The sequence below is a fragment of the Metarhizium acridum genome, assembly GCF_019434415.1.
Source record: "Metarhizium acridum strain ARSEF 324 chromosome Unknown scaffold_572, whole genome shotgun sequence".
Classification (NCBI taxonomy): Eukaryota; Fungi; Ascomycota; class Sordariomycetes; order Hypocreales; family Clavicipitaceae; genus Metarhizium; species Metarhizium acridum.
The window spans coordinates 381,506-397,998 of NW_027094042.1; the positions used below are offsets into that span (position 1 = coordinate 381,506).

Consider the following 16,493-nt stretch of genomic DNA (forward strand, 5'->3'; position numbering starts at 1 on the left):
TTGTTGTGCTTCGCGAAAGACCAGCCTGTCCTTTCCTACCGAGTCTGTTTAATGCAGATGCGCGCCACTACTCTCTATTTAAACGGGGTTGGGATAATGTCTCTTCCACTGCGGACAACTTGATAGAGAGCTACACATGAAAATATAGAGACTTCTGGGATATTCATATTGCTGACAAGCCCTCTGGGTTCCTAAACGGTCCAAAAGTACAGTATTATTCATACACTCAAAGTCATTGAAATTTTCATTATAGGCTTTAGGTCGCTTTTAGCAGTACCTCTGAGGTATTCGTCGAGACATCCGATGCCCATTCAGCACTCTAGCCGTTGGAGATGAATTAGATGGGGCTAGCAGCTCGCCATTACAAGCTGACAACTACGTTGAGAGTCATGATGGTTCGACTTGACGGAGCATTGTGTCAACAGAAACTGTCATTGTCTATATATAAAGCTTGACTATCGACCATGAGGAAACGGTCTAGTAGCACTGTTCCGAAGCCATGCATCCAACGCTGTATACCCTCTCCCGTAGTATTGTCTATAGTCTATTGTCTATCCGGCAGCAAAATGACGTAAAACAAAACAAAATAAACAAAACAGGAAATTCTATACATTCCAGCCCTGTGACTGTATTCGTTCCGGGTTGACCTCGACGTCAATGTACCGCAATTGTCAAGGCAAGTCTTACTTGGGGCACTGATCAACAGTGTCGGCGCAAGTATAAAGCTTGTTGGGGCAGCACACCTTGCCAACAGGGCAGAAGAAGGAATCGCCGCACTTGGGACCAGCAGTGGCGGCGGGAGAGGCGGCGGTTGTCGTGGTCATGGTGGTCATGGTGGTGGCCGGGTTGAGAGGAGGGCATTGAGGGCCGTCGTAGCACCCTCGCTCTTCGACGCCATTGTAGATGACGGCGCAGCAAAGCTGGTTAGGCTTGCAAAAGATGGAGTCGCCGCACTCAACGCCCTGTTGCCTCTGCTGAAGCCGTTGCGACTGCTGTGGTGGATTGGGGCAGACCGCAAAGCAGCCGAGTTCTTCAACGCCATTCACATTGACGGCGCAGCAGTTGGGCTTGTCGCTTGGGCAAACCTGGTCGCCGCACTTGTTGGGGTATTGCTGAGGGACTGCGCTGACCGCAGTGGTCAAGGCAAAAGCTGCGACAGTGATCTGCAAGATTCTGGACGCCATGTTGTAAAGTTGTTTTGATATTTGGCTTGGCAAGAGGGCTTGATTGATTCCGCGATGTAGTTCTCAAAGAGAGGAGTGGTGCTGGAGTGTCTGTGTTGACTGTGGATTGTGTTGTAATCTTCCAGTTTATCAGCGAGTGGTAGCCATATTTATAATGGAATTATTTTGTATGCTTGTCCTTTCTCGACTTCCTATCCCAGAGCAGAGATTCTGTGTTGTTCGCCTTCACCGACACCGCATCATTAACGAGTTGCAATATTGCTGACTGCTGGCGATGGTCTCGCTGTTCCCGATTGACTTGTATGTTTTGTACAGGGGCTTCTCCGCGGCGATCTTGCTGACGCTTCTCGGGCTTGCTGCTACCGAACAGACACCATAGTCTTGATGGATCAAAGAGGCTGAACTGTCACGCCATTCGACATAGTGATAGGTAGCTACGGCTGTCGGGCTGGGAATGTGTACGCCACCAACGCGGCAATTGCAGAAAAATGGAGCTGCTTTGTTTTCAGTGCGTCGATATGCAATAGATGATACGGGATACGCAAGAAATAAGAGCTCATGGCTGTTTATGGTCTTGCGTCATGGCTTTGATCCGAAACCATTGGAGTATGTAGTAAGGCGCTTCTTGGGGGAAGTGCTAAACCATTGACGGGCATGCTCAATCGCAATTTGCCCAGTTCACTTTAAAATTACAAAACACTTGGGCTCGTGTTGTGACTGCTATGTTGCCCTGGAATGACTGGCTTGTTCAACAGACTAACAGACCGACTTACATCAATCTGTTGCATTACACTGCCACCAGTTCTCCAAACATTAGTTGATTAATTTGATTGGCCCTACTGGCTGCCAATGAAAAGGTGGTCAAGCTGTCTGGGCGCTTTGGCGCCACTAGGAGCAGCCTTTGTGGCCTCAAGCTTACTGCCACCACACAACCAAATATCTAGGTAGTGTAGCACACATCTAAGTATCGGCTCTACCGTCCATAATTTCTATAAAGTCCCAGTTTTTTTAACCAATAACGACAACTCAAAAATTATAATGACGTATGAGCTCGATGCAATATGGCCGTTTCAAGTCCCCTAGGGCTAAAAGACGGCGCCAAGGACCTTACATGTAAGAGGCCCAGGTAACATGTTTTCCCTATAACTGCAGAATGTGGCAGTGTTTTTCCTACCGACTATTAGGCAAATGAGTGTCACGAGTCGGTGTCAACTCACCCGCAGGGTGGCAGCCTATTCGGTTGACGGCATGGCATTCCCGTCAACGCTATACTGGCCATAATCCCTAGTTCACTCACACTTCCCCTTGACCCTCCGCCATGCGGATATTTTACTTTCTCCTGATGATCCCTGCGGTGGCGGTAGTTCCTGTGCTTGAGCTATTTTTAGATATAAAGTTGAACTTTACGTACTGCAATATCCGGAGCCCTAGCAAACCTAGCATCAAATGCTGTCAGATTAGCACTCGACGAGCAGGGAGACAATGTAAAAGCACCTAATTTGGAAAATTATAGAGATACGTCATCCGGTGGCGAAGGTGATTAGCAGAACAATAATTTTTTAGGGCAATACAGGGTCAATATAGAAAATGAGCAAAACCCAGGGAGGCAAGCAGCTGGCTAAATCACCTCATTTGACCACAATTAAGACGATTAAGCAGTTTTCACAAACATACAACTCATCTGAACGGTCTTATGAGGGCCGCGACAATGCCGAGTCTGCGAGGCACATTGATGTCATGGGAACGCCACGGGGCGCGATTGGGCTGAAGAAGCCATCGGCACATATTCGTCCGAGCCAGCCGTTTCCCTAGAAAGAGGCTCTACTAACAGCTTCGGGGAAGCCGCCAAGAGGACGGTGGTGGTAGGAATAGGATAATACCTGCTATCACGAGGGTATATTATTGTCAGTATGCACGCGCCACGGGACTTGGACATTTGGGTATAAATAAACCCTGGATATCTTGCAGGAAGAAAAAATAAATTCCAGCACAACAATCTTCAATCCCTTTTACTTTCATCACTCGACCGATTCTCACATTAAATCCGGTTTATTCAACCACGATTACAACCGTCCGCACCTGCACATCAGCCGTAGGCATCCTACTCGTCTGAAAACAACGACAGATTTACTATTACAAAATGGCTCAATTCACTATCAAGTCCGCCATCATCGCCATGGGCATGGCCCTTACTGCTACGGCAGTTCCCCAGTGTGCTACTGACGCCGACTGCCTCTCTGGCTACATCTGCGGCCCCAGTGACTATTCTGGCTCGGGTAATACCGACAATGTCTGTGTTCAGATTAAGTCTTGCATCAACACACCCGATCCCCAGTTCCCGCAGAACGGGCCCAAGTGCGGAGACAGCATCTTCTGCAACGTTGGCGGCTTCTGCGGTGGCGGCTACTACGAGATGAACGGCAATCGAGTCGGAGCCGAAGTCTGTGTCAACCAGGCCACGGGCGTCAAGTGTGCTGCCCCTTCGACTTAGAACTCCTGGCTCGAAGCCCGAAACAATCAGAGTTCCATGGTACACCATCAATTAGAGCGGTGGCATTTGGCGTGGCGGTGGCTTCTAGACATGCTGGATTTTTTATTTGAATAGACGAGAAGAATTGGGGTTCGGTTCAATTCGATGAGAACGCCTTCCTGATGTATTTACTTTTATTCGTGTTCTAGATTTCTTTGAGAATTACAATACACCAACTCTTGACACTCTTCGCGCTTGCAAAGTCGTCTATGGTTATAGAAAGTGTACCACCGCTCTTTCGCTTAACCTCCCCATTCACGATTGAAAAGTGGCGGATGTGTGCGTTTCTAAAGCCAAAAACGTCTTGCTTGTTTGCGACTAGACTCGGGAGGCAGTTGCTTCAGTTCAGAACGCATACTGGACAGATAAACACAGCCTTACGGCTTCTCGTGACGCGGAAGTGCCCAACGACTCGCCTGGATTTTGAGCTTGTTCAAGAGAGTAAATTATCTTGGAATACTTTAGTTGAAGAGCTGGGTATGATATGTTAGCTAAACTATTGTTGGGCCGCCCTTGGTAAACAGCCGTACTGTACCACATGAGGACCATTCCTGAACGCAGCATCCCTAGGTCGCTTGGATAAACACAGTCAAGTTATTGCCCTTGGGGAATTCTCTGCCACTACTTAATTTATTTCAAATTTTTGGTCGGCTTGCTCTCTAGGCAGCGATGATCGGACTAACCCTCACCCCTATTACCTCGAAACTTTTCCATGCAGCGAAGGCCTTGCACGCTTTAAGGAAGGGGTGTATTCCCTAGAATATCTTTTGTGTCAATATCCATATTTCACCTGTATGCGTTGAGAAGCCATATGCTTTACACTGAAAATGTGTCATGTCTTGGCTGATGCTGGCCAATTCGGTAGACTAACAATTGAAGCAGTGCACAGCCTTTTTAGTCTTTTATGTTTAAATCTGCACAAAACTAAAGAGCTTGGAGATCAAATTAGTGAGAGTAGTGCAGACGTGTCGTAATCCCGGGCACGAATACCCTCCAATCCACTATCAGCACGGCAAGTGGCTGCATGTATAGCGAAAGCTATGTCATTATACAATTATTTCTGCAAAGCCATCAATTATCCTATGTCGAGAGGTTATGCACGCAAAACGATATGAAATGGTGAATTTGGTGATACTGGCAGGGGAGAGTCCCTCGTACGTCAATTGAGCGGAGCCACATGGTAGAAAAACACATATAGCTTATATATATACCGACTATCGTTCTAGGGAATGTGAAAAGTCTTCTGATGGGGATTTGGTTTGCCCTCTTATCTATTTTGCATAGTTGAAGTTGTTAGAGCTCAGGTCATATAGCACTTTTGAACTCGTCAATAATTGAGATAAGCCCATCCATCATGGCCTTAGCCGCATCTAGCCTCATTATGTGTGTATTGCTGTTGAGCTCAAAGCATAGCTCATTGCCTCGAGTTTCCGAGACCATGTGTATTGACATCGGCACAAGATGGGGGTTTTGAAAGAATTGCACTCGCGATATGCCGGCGGCAGATTGAATCTGCGGATTCTCATCAATATTCTGGTGTTGGATGGTTGACTCAAACGTTGAACCCGGCGGCCAGTCTGTGCAGTTCTCGATAATCTCCCTGTAGCCAAGGGAATCGGCTTCCCCAACAGCAAGAAACTGTTCTTGGACGGCCAACAGTAGTTCAGTCGGGGTCTGAGTCGACGGGAACGTAACTCGTACGGGTATAAAGTTGAGGCAGCATCCTACGGTCTTATCGATGCCTCCAATTTCCGAGTTTCGTCCTGCTACCAAATGTCCGTAGACAACATCGCCGCGCCCAGTCAGGCGTGACAGAAGCAGTGCCCAGGCGGCGCTAGCTAGAGTCGCCGGAGTGATGTTGCCCGGAAGGCGAGGAAGACTTGTCTCTGCGCGAATATAAATTGCCTCTGGCTGCGGCGTATGGATATCTGTCTGCGCGAGGAGATGTTCGCGCAGGTGACCGGGCTGCTGTGACCCCTGCAGAAGCTTTTTCCAGTATTCGATAGACTTGGGCCGTCTGAGAGAGGCATGCGACAGGAACGAAGAGAAGCTTGGGGGAAGAGGAGTTGGTACATGCCCATTTATGAACGACGCAATAATCGTGGGTAGGCAAACACCGTCGTACTGGGCATGAGAAATTCGAATTATCAGCCGGCCACCTTGCGTCTTGTGCCTGAGGAGTACGAGAGAAACAGGAGGCAGAGTCGCGGAGACGCTGTGAGCATCACTGAGACAAAAGTTGTGGAGGGCTACATCAAGATTCTCGCTGACATCCTGCACGCGGAAAGGATGCCGGATTTGATGCAGCACGACCTGCCAGAATTTCCCCTGCAGCTGCAAAAAACATGCTCGCAGAATAGGAAACTGGCTAAGGGTTCGCTTACAGGCTTCCTCCAGAAGAGGGACATCAGTGTTCTCGGGCAGATCTATATAGACGTAGTTTGCAAAGCGTCCACATGAAGTGCCACTAACGGCGTCGTCTTGGTTGATGCACATGACAGGGTATATACCCTCGACAAAACACCTTTCTTGGACGCTGGTGACGGGTAGAATATCAGCAATGTCTTTGTGGCAGATGTCTGAGCTAATGGAGACGATCTCCTCGGAAAGGGCTTCCCTGGTAGAAGAATCAACGAGCGCAACCTCACCGAGCTGTGGACCGGATTCCACTCCATTTACATGCTGCCCGTTGACCAACTCAGCCAAAGTTTTGCGGTGGAAAACGTCCGCTACCGTAATGTTCATATGAACCTTTCGGGCCTCGCTTACAAGTCTCATGGACAAGATTGAGTCGCCACCCAGATGAAAGAAGTTGTCGTCCGGGCCAATCCCATCGATACTAACATCAAGAATCTTGGCCCAGATTTTTTGCATAACCCGTTCTGCCTCAGAGGTTGGTCGTCGGCTTGTACTTCGTCCGGAAGATCGTGCGGTCTCTAACTGCTCAATGCTGAATTGGGCCGCCATCTCCCGTAATCGCTTCCTATCAATGTTTCCCGTCATTGTCTTCGGTAGCTCCGAGACGGAGAGCAACAAAGATGGCATCATGTGAACAGGTAAATGCTTGGCCAATCTGCCTTCTACATCAGCGGGGATGGGAAGTAACTTGATACGAGCGTCTGGTTCATTGCCGTCAATTGTCTCATCCTTCAGCTGAACAAACATGGCAAGCAGAGAGTTTGAAGACAGGTCGGCCCCTTGAGGTTTAATAACCTCGGCCACAACATGCTTAGCATCTGACATGTGGTTTTGGGCCCAGTATTCGACCTCCTCCAGCTCAATTGTTTGCCCGTTGATCTTTGCTTGAGTGTCTTCTTTACGACCGATGAAGACCAGACTGCCATCCACATTATAGCGGACTAGGTAGCCTGTCTTGTAGAGCCTGCCGTGTCGTCCTTTCTGTTTGCCTGGAACACCCATGAGCAACCATTTTGGGTCCTTGATGAAGGCTGCGTCACTTTTCACTTTGCCACAGAGGTCGCTGTAAACAGCAAGTGGCCCTTCAAGAAGGAGTTCTCCAACGCAGCCGGGCGGCAGCAGGGAGTCATGGTTTTTGGGGTCAACCACCCACGTCACTAGACCGGCTCCTTTGACGATAGTCACGACCTCCTCGGCACAGACTGTTACGGCTTCGGATCGCAACGTGGACTGTTCTTCGAATACATTATGGGCACGCATGTCCTCTGCTGGCACCTCAGAGTTCCAAGACCATATAAGCTCCAAGTCATCTCGGGTTAAGAGGCTGTCGTTGCTGATTTTCTTGTGGGGTTCACTTATAAGCGACGACACAGCGGCTCCCATTGCCTTCGCTACACGATCAGCTTCAGCATTCGGAATAAAACCCGCTTTAAAAGTCATTTCAATCGACAATTCTGTATCACTGTCGCCAACACTGAGGGAGATGGGGTACTAAAGTGAACCATATTAGTATGGGTTGATACCTGGAGACAATTCAAGTGATGGAAATGGATATGCCTACCTCTACTGGATCATGAGCAGATCTCTCTTGGATGATATGTCCGTCCACGGATGCATCTGGTTGCTCAGCGACTCGTTGAAAACTAAGAATAGAATTAAACAACCCAGACGAGCCGACGTCAAGCGCCTCGTGGATTTCCATTAATGAAAACATCTGATGGGGCAAACTATCGACGTAGTCTTTCTGCGCTTCCCGCAATGTCTCTACGACCGAATGACTCCCATCCAATCGTACACGATATGGGATCATGGCGATGACGGGTCCGAACATTTCTCCGAGTCTGTCGATAGGCACATCTCGACACGAGGCAAGGTTGCCAAAGCAAGGGCTTGTGCAGCCTGTGAAGTGATACAGCACCAGAGCCCATGCGGTCTGAATCACAGAAGCTGTTGTAACTTCCAATTTAGCACAGAAATCATGCACCTTGAATGCCTCAAGGCCCGGCACTGAGACCGTGATGTCCTTCATCTCCCCTGTTGCTGACTTTGAGGGCGGGAAGAAACAAGGTTTCACCCCTTCCAAATACTTGACCCAAAAATCACGGTCGGCACCACGGGGTTGTTTTTCAACGTATCTGATGAAGTCGCCGTAAGAGGGTGCATCCAGGGAGAGAGTGCCAGTATAAGCTTGCCAGAAGTCATGAAGCATCACGCCGGTCGAGTGTCCGTCCAAAATCACATGATTCAACTCGAAACAAATACGGACATGCTTCTCGTCAATGCAAGATACTGATAAGTGGTGCTGAAGACCGTACTTGTCATACTTGACGCAAGTTCGGCCGCCAACGAATCCACGATCTACCGAAGCCTCGGATGCAGATCGATCAAATGAAATGCTGGGCTTAGGGTCTTTCAGGACGACGTGCATTGTCCTGCTGCTTCCGGGAACCATGTCAACTAAGATACAACGGAGCAGCGTGTGCCGCCGCACCACGGCCTGCCAAGCACGTTCAATTCTGAGTAGGTCGACGTGATCGCCAGGAGTCTCAGTAGCTGTTATTTCAAAATTGAGGGCCACTCGATAGTTGTCTAGGGCTTTGAACTGGGCAAAGAGAAGCCCTTCTTGCAAGCCAGTACATGGGAAAATATCTTCAATATCCTGTGCGTTCTCGAGACCAAGTTGGCCCAATGTGACAGACCGGAATTCCTCCAGGTCGGTGTAAGACGTAAACGCCAAGGGAAAGTCGGATAAAGTCCACTCTGGTGATCTGTTGTTCAATAGCGCACCCAAATTTTTCAATGTAGTTTCATAGATCACTGCCCAACGTTCGATTAAATCGCCATGTTGTGTGCTCTTGGGATATTCGAGGGACACAGCCAGCCGGCCCTGGTCCACATGGGCGTTGAATTCAAACAGCGCAAAACGGCGCAACTTTAACCATGATTCCGGGTGACAGTCTTCTGATATCGAGGTGCTTTCAAAAAAGCTGTCGTCTCTTTCTAGCTGCTGGTAGGAGCCGGCGAAATTGAATAATACCTCGACAGGGAAGTCAGTGGCATTGGTTGCGGCATTATGTTCATCGGCGTATTGAGATGTGAAGTAAGACCAGCCATTCTTTGACAATCTTCTGACAGAATCCTTGGTCAAGCGTATAGTTTCCACCAAGTCCTGAAGCTCTCTACTCGGAACGAACGCAGGAGAAATCGTCGTGAACCAGCCAATGACTCGAGAAAGATCAATGCGGTCGTCCCAGGGCTCGCGGCCATGCCCTTCACTAAACACCGTGGGCAAGGTTCGATCAGTGAAAACAGTTGAGAATGAGTAAATAAGAGCCGCGATCATCAGTTCGACTGGACGTGTGCCAAACGCCTCATTGCAGGCTCCTAAAATCGCACTGCTAGCTTCTTCATCTATCGTGAACTCCTTTAATGCAATCGCTCCTTGTACATTGTCGTCAATTTTCAACCCCCAGTATGATAAAAGAGGCGGCTTGACTCCCGGCTTTGTTTCTTGTTGAAGGTTTTGAAGGGCATATTGTGCTTGAAGAGAGCACCACCTCTGGAAGCTTGTCGTCGGACTTGTGGACAGTTCGCGTCCACTGAGGAGATCTTCGAGCTCCTCGAGTAGAATCCTCCATGAAACGAGATCAATAACGAGGTGATGCACTGTGATGAACAGGCTTTGACGCTCCTGATCGCTAAACAGAACTGCTGCCAGAATAGGGCCAGTCTCAATGTTGAGCCTCTCCCGACATCGACGAATATCGTGAGCCTTTGATGAGCTCACCGATTCTGTACCAACTACCTCAGAAAGGTGAAATGAATGCGACGCATCATCAATTATACGTTGCTTCCAAACCCCTTTGCTGGTCAGGATGAACCTGGCCCGGAGCATGGGATGCCTCATGACAATCTTCTCAGTGGCCTTTGACAAAGAAGCAAGGGAGATTGGCTGACGCATTTTGAGGAAAAATTTTAAGTCAAAACACTGAGTTGGATGCGACTGCATGGCCACATAAAGCCGCTGAATCGGACTCAGCGCGAAAGGCTGACCATCATCCTTCTTGGGGTCAGCTTTGCCCACCTCTGGGAAATGATGTTTTGACGAAGAAGCAGCTGCCGCGATTAAGGAGATGGTCTTGCTGCGCATGATATCTGCTGTAGAGATATTCAGACCGAGCGCTCGGGAAGCCGCTGATGCCTGCATGGCGGTAATAGAGTCGCCGCCAAGGCGGAAGAAACTGTCGTCAGAACCAATTTTATCTGCATCGACGCCCAGGACACGAGCCCATATTTTCTGAAGCGTACGTTCCATCTCATTGGCAGGGGCACGTTTGTTGCTGACAGACGCACTTTGTAGCTGGGCAAGTTGCTGAACAGTGAAGCCGGCTCCGAGTTCGCGTAGACGACGCCGATCTATCTTGCCGGAGCTGTTGGTAGGGAGCTCGTGCAGAGAAAAGTAAACACTCGGAACCATGTAGCCGGGTAAACGCTTTGTAAGCTCATGATGAACTTCAGCCGATACGCTCATGACTTGAACCTCTGACGGTAAACCCGGTTGATCTTCAACTACAAGAAATGCAGCCAGTGTTGGCCGCCCTTGAGCGTTCGCATCGGCAGGTAGTATCACTTCAGCTGCTACCTGTCTCGCAGCTGGGATGCTAACATGAACGTGGTGCTCGACGTCGCCTAACTCGACTCTTTGCCCGCGAATCTTGACTTGGTTGGCGTCCTTACGTCCGACAAAGACCAGGCTGCCATCTGAATTATACCGCACTAAGTCGCCTGTCTTGTACAGGCGGCCTTGGCGACCAGGAAAGCCAGAAGCGCCATGACGAAGCCATGTTGGATCCTGGATGAAGGCCGCTGTTGTCTGTTCGGCATCACCAATATAGCCGCAGCCGACGAGAGGCCCTTCCAGCATCAACTCTCCGACATCCCCGATAGGGACTAATCTGTTGTGGTCTGAGGCCTGTACTACCCAAGTATTGACGCCAACACCTCTACCTATGCTAGATGCTACTACCTTTGTCCCCTCGATGGCCGCAACGGTGGTGATCGGAGTGCATTCGCATGGACCGTATCCATTCGTCAACCGAGTTAGCCCAAGCCATCGTTTTGCGTACTCGGACGGTAGAGCCTCGCCAGCTAGCATTAGCGTCCGGAGGGAGCAGATGGTCTCAAGTGGGAGAATATTCGCGGTTGACGGTGTTAATATTGCAAACGTGGCTTGTAACCGGTGAATGGATCCCGCAAGATCATTTCTTCGATCCGCCTCGGAAGGGATGCACAGGCATGCACCGTTAGTCAGAGACTGCAGGCTGTTGAACCAGCTGATGTCAAAAGCGTACGAAGCGAAGTCGTATACTCTCGCCGTGGGATCGACAATAGCGCATCTTGAATTGCGCATATGCTGGATCGCGGAGCTGAAATTTCGATGAGTAATAACAGCACCTTTAGGAACTCCAGTACTACCCGATGTGAAGGCAACATAGAGCTTGTTAGATGGTGTCACGACCGGCAGTTGACAGGTTCCAGAGACCGGCTTCAACCTTGCCAACAGGCCGTCATCGACCACGACAACGTGCTGGCGGCTTAGGCGACTCGCCAGCTCTTGACTCGCCGAAGATGATAGCATCAAGGCGGGCTCGGTTTGCTGTACGATTGTACGAAGGCGCTCTTCTGGTTGGGTAGAGTCCAAAGCCACTGATGCTCCTCCGGCTTTCATGACCGCCAGCATCGCGACTGGTGTCTAGCGAGACTTTTCGAAGCACAAAGGCACAATCTGCTCTAAACCGACACCCAGAATAACTAAGTAATGGGCTATCCGTGAGGAAGCTTCGTCTAGGTCGCGGTATGTCCACTCTCCATCCCAGGCACATACGGCAGATGCATCAGGTTGAGCTTGAGCTGTCTGCTCGAATAATTTATGAACGCATTGCTCTGCTGCTATTGGTACTGCATGGTTCCAATTCCAAATTTGCTCAAGCTCCTGTGGAGTTATGGTTTCAACATCTGAGAGGAGAAGCTCAGGGCTGGCCTGGTCTAGCTGGAAGACCACATGTCCTAACCGGCTCAATAGCTTATCAACCCTCCATGGTTCAATCATCCTGGAGTCGAAGGAAGCTGAAACTCTCACCGTGTCTGCACCGAGTTGCAAAATAAGCACAAGGCCATATGAGTCGATTCTGTCTCCTTGGCCAAAGTCGCCCTTCCACGTGCCCAGCTCGTCCGAGCCATCACTGGCCTCTTCCGGTTGTATCACGACCAGCGTTTGGAATCGGCATGCTTGCCGTGTCTCGGGACTAAGCTCGGCCAGTTTATGTAGACCTATTTGCTCAAATGGAATCATTCCTGTTGCCTGATGCTGTGCCGCCTTCAGGTACTCGACTGCCGTGTCGTTCCTGTTCCATTTTATACGCACTGGAACCGTCGCAAAAGTTGGTCCGGCTACCATTTCGATTCCCGGAAGCGGTACATTCCTCCCGAATAGCGTAACACCAAAGACGACGTCTTCTGTACTGGTCATCTTCCCAACAAGCAGGGCCCATGCTGCACGTATCATTATCGGAGGAGTAATGCCCAAGCGGTTGCTTTGAGGCTTTGGGAATGAGTATTGAGCAGATTTGTTCGTCATTGGCTTCTCAATATGTGGTGGGAGACCCGGGAATGGCGCACATTGGCAGTCCTCGAGAGCATCAAGCCAGTAATCCCGCATCATCTTTCTGTCCTGACTCTTGACGTACTTTACGAAGGCTTGGAATTGCGGACCCTCTCGAAATTCTCCGCCTCGGTATACCTTCTTCACAGCGTCTAGAATTAGTGGCATAGACCATCCATCATAGAGGGCGTGATGTATAGTCAAGACAAACCACCTTGGGCTACCCGTGGCGTCTTTTATCAGGGCAAAACGAGTGAGTGGCTGGCCCAGGTCCATGGGTCTCTGAATATCAGATTTAATATAGTCATCCAAAGAATTCGCTTCGATCCAGTTTATAGGTTCGTTTATCACGATCTGAACAAGACCAACGCGGTCGTGATGCACCAATCTAGTGCGCAGAATTGGTAAACGGCGCACAATTTGCTCCCATGCCGCACATAGATTCTCAATTGAAGCATCGGGGGATATTTCTAGCACATTCTGCCCGATGTAAGCCCCTGGACTCATTGATGTCAAGGACATCAGACCTTCTTGCAGTGGGGTGCATGGATAAGCGTCTTGTATAAACGTATTTTCTGCTGTCCCACCAATCTGGCCTAGGTCGTATTGGATACATATCTCCTGAAGGAGAGTATTCAGAGAAGTCTCGTTGGATAAGAGGGCAAAGGGCACAACTACTTGGTCTGGTTTCTCAGCTGGGGATTCATGGTGGCTCTGGTCGACCAGCTCATGAAGTATCGGATAGCGAAATATATCGGCTACACTCAGATTCATGCCAATCTCTCGAGCCTCAGCCACCACTTTCATGGCCGATATCGAGCTGCCCCCAAGATGGAAGAAACTAGCATCGGTCCCGATGGTGGAAGCTTCAATTTTCAAGACTTGCGCCCAAACCTGGAGCATCAGTCGCTGGGCTTCCGACACGGGCTGCCGAATAGGGCCTCGTGCAGAGGCCCGGCCTTCGAGGCCTTTGACGAGTGCTAGGCGATCGATTTTGCCGTTCCGGTTGAGAGGCATTCTATCCAGAATCTCGATCACTTGCGGTACCATGTATAGTGGGAGCTGAGACTTTAGCATTCCAAAGAGCTCGTCATGAATCTCCTGCCTATTCCTCCTTTGCAACTTGCCATTGTTGAGAGGCTGGTCGGTCAGATCCCGATGGTCCATCCCGGAGACATATTCCCCGTCGCAGTGCGCCTTCCATTCATCTCTACGTTTCACTTCTCCAATGTTGTCAGTCAGCGAGTCGATGCTATCAACATCGCGCACAGTCACGAAGCTGACTATCCGGGACTCTTGGCCCTCTTCGTGTTGTAATGCGGCGACCGCTTCATCCACATTGGCATGATTGCGAAGTGTGTGCTCGATCTCCCCGAGCTCGAGCCGCTGGCCTCTGATTTTAACTTGAGCCGCTTGCTTCCGGCCGACAAATTTCAGGCACCCATTGCTCGTGTATTGTACCAAGTCGCCGGTCTTATACAGCCTACCGCGCCGCCCCGGCTTGGTTGAGGTTCCGCGAAGTAGCCACTCCGGGTCCTTTATAAACAAAGCCGCAGTTTTTGCGTCGTCATTCAGATAACCTCGACCAACAAGTGGACCTTCTAGCAATAATTCACCAGTGTATCCTGGAGCAAGCAGTGTCTCGTGGTCTTCTGGATCAACGATCCAGGTCACTAGTCCCACGCCCTTTCCCATGTGTACCGCCTCGCCCGGTCCAGCCATGCTGTGGTTGATCGTACTTGTTGGTGTGCATTCGCATGGCCCATAGATGTGAATGATGTTGACTTTCCCCCACCATCGCTTGATGTCCGCAGGATGTAAGGCCTCTCCTCCGAAAATCACAGTGTTGACTGAAGGTATCCTATCGGGCGACAACACTTGAGCCATGGACGGCGTAATATCAAGTATATTGGCTTCTAACGACGCTATGCTTCGCTCCAAGTTATCCTTCCGATCTTGATCACTTGGAACACATAGACAGCCACCAGTCGCAAGGGCAGAGAGCACATTGCTGACTGAAACATCGAAGCTGTACGATGCAAAGTCAAATATTCTTGCGTTCTGGTTCATCCCCATGAATTCTGCTTGATGGTATAGAGCTGAAGCAGCATTTTTGTTAGTAATCAAGACCCCCTTTGGCATGCCGGTGCTTCCAGATGTGAAAACCGCATAGAGAAGAGATGCCGGATTGGCAGGGTGGGCTTGCGAGACAGTATCGTCAATGTTGGCAGATTCAGTGGAAGTGAAGAATTCCCAATTGATGACAAGTGCACTCTTTGCAAGCCGCGAGCTCACTTCACCCTTGGAACTTGAAGATACGATGACGTTTGCTTGGAGTTGATGAACAATGACTTGCAGGCGCTGCTCCGGGAGCGACGGATCCAGCAGAACAAAAGCACCTCCAGCTTTGATTACCCCGAGTACTGCAACTGTAGTCCACATGGACTTTTCGAAACATAGCGGTACCAAGATATCCGGTCCGACTCCTAAGCGGCGAAGTCGCGACGCCAGTTTGGTAGCAAGGTCATCCAGCTCGCTGTATGTAAGCTCTCCGTCCCAGGCACAAACAGCAGGAGCAGTAGGCTGGGCCCGGACTCTCTCGATGATTAAATCATGGACGCATCGCTCCACTGACTCTGGTGCCGTGCCGTTCCATTCCCAGATTTGCTCTAGATGTTCGGCGGCTGCGGCGCTTCCCGAATCTGGCTTCCGTAACTCGCCATTCGAGTGAGGCACCCGGTCGTGGTCAATTTCTACTTTTTGAATTACTGCAGCTGGGCTACCATTGCTCGCCGTAGTAGATGGGATTTCGGTAAACCTTTTGGTGCCGTTGATACCATTTGCTGAGAAACAGGCCTCTTTTCTTCCCGCGCTGTTTTGTAGCGGCATTGTTGTTGGCAAGATGTTATTGAAAGGAGGCTTCGATACTTTGCGTGTAATCTCTTGACCATTAACTTGACTCAATCCATTGCCGGGCATGTTCGACAGTGTTCACCTGAATTGGTCTGAAGATAGCGACGATATCTAACCCCCCCGTTATACCGTCAACTTGACTTTCGCGATATTTTGCGGTTGAATATCAGATGACGAATGGCGCAATTGGGGTTCTAGTTGGGGTTCACGCTCCTACTGTTTGAAGCTTCGGGATTATCAGATTTGACTCAAGGCAGACAAATGTCGGTGGCTGAGACATTGATTCACTTACGTACTCTGTACTGCCACCTGCGTGCCCAAAAACACAACCCCCGAGTACGGAGTAGTCCCAAAGTCCCTGGAATATGAGCCCTGTCTGTCGACCAGTGCCGGCGGAGCTGCAAAGTTACACTGCGTCCGCTAGTTTTTGGAAGAGGCGGTAGGTGCTCTGCCGTCTCATTACGGCCTCTCATTCGTACTATCGTTTGCTGAAATCACACCGAATCAAACATGTGTCACAGAGGAAGAGAACGGGGTGGCACCTCTGTGGAGATATTACGTTACGATCGGCATCCTTTCATGGAACTAGCAGCTGCAGTAACTGCGACATGAGAAGTATATTTAAGAAACCAGCGCCACCTGAACTACATCAGTACAATCGACGCGCAGGAAACCCAATTCGGAAGAAATAGCTAGCCACTTGCAACGATTATCACTCTATCCCCTTGAGTCTCGCATCGAGCATTGGGTTCGGTCTCTCAGTCGTATCTCACGTTGTACTCAGAGC

The 16,493-nt window shown here is 49.8% G+C and overlaps 4 protein-coding genes across 4 annotated transcripts; 1 reads left to right on the forward strand and 3 right to left on the reverse strand.

The window, feature by feature from the left end:
• Window positions 1-683: 683 nt before the first annotated feature.
• On the reverse strand, window positions 684-1,184 carry J3458_020237 (uncharacterized protein; the record flags this gene model as incomplete). The annotated part of the gene is made up of 1 exon (XM_007813545.1): window positions 684-1,184. One exon carries the CDS (start codon window positions 1,182-1,184, stop codon window positions 684-686), a length of 501 nt encoding a protein of 166 aa, XP_007811736.1.
• Window positions 1,185-3,324: 2,140 nt separating this feature from the next.
• Window positions 3,325-3,675, forward strand: J3458_020238 (uncharacterized protein; the record flags this gene model as incomplete). The annotated part of the gene is made up of 1 exon (XM_007813546.1): window positions 3,325-3,675. The coding sequence occupies one exon, from the start codon at window positions 3,325-3,327 to the stop codon at window positions 3,673-3,675; it is 351 nt and encodes a 116-aa protein (XP_007811737.1).
• Window positions 3,676-4,935: 1,260 nt separating this feature from the next.
• J3458_020239 (Nonribosomal peptide synthetase) lies at window positions 4,936-11,872 on the reverse strand (the record flags this gene model as incomplete). The annotated part of the gene is made up of 2 exons (XM_007813547.2): window positions 4,936-7,623; window positions 7,694-11,872. 2 exons carry the CDS (start codon window positions 11,870-11,872, stop codon window positions 5,020-5,022), a joined length of 6,783 nt encoding a protein of 2,260 aa, XP_007811738.2. The 3' UTR covers window positions 4,936-5,019.
• Window positions 11,873-11,884: 12 nt separating this feature from the next.
• J3458_020240 (Nonribosomal peptide synthetase) lies at window positions 11,885-15,682 on the reverse strand (the record flags this gene model as incomplete). The annotated part of the gene is made up of 1 exon (XM_066121924.1): window positions 11,885-15,682. The coding sequence occupies one exon, from the start codon at window positions 15,680-15,682 to the stop codon at window positions 11,885-11,887; it is 3,798 nt and encodes a 1,265-aa protein (XP_065973102.1).
• Window positions 15,683-16,493: the final 811 nt, after the last annotated feature.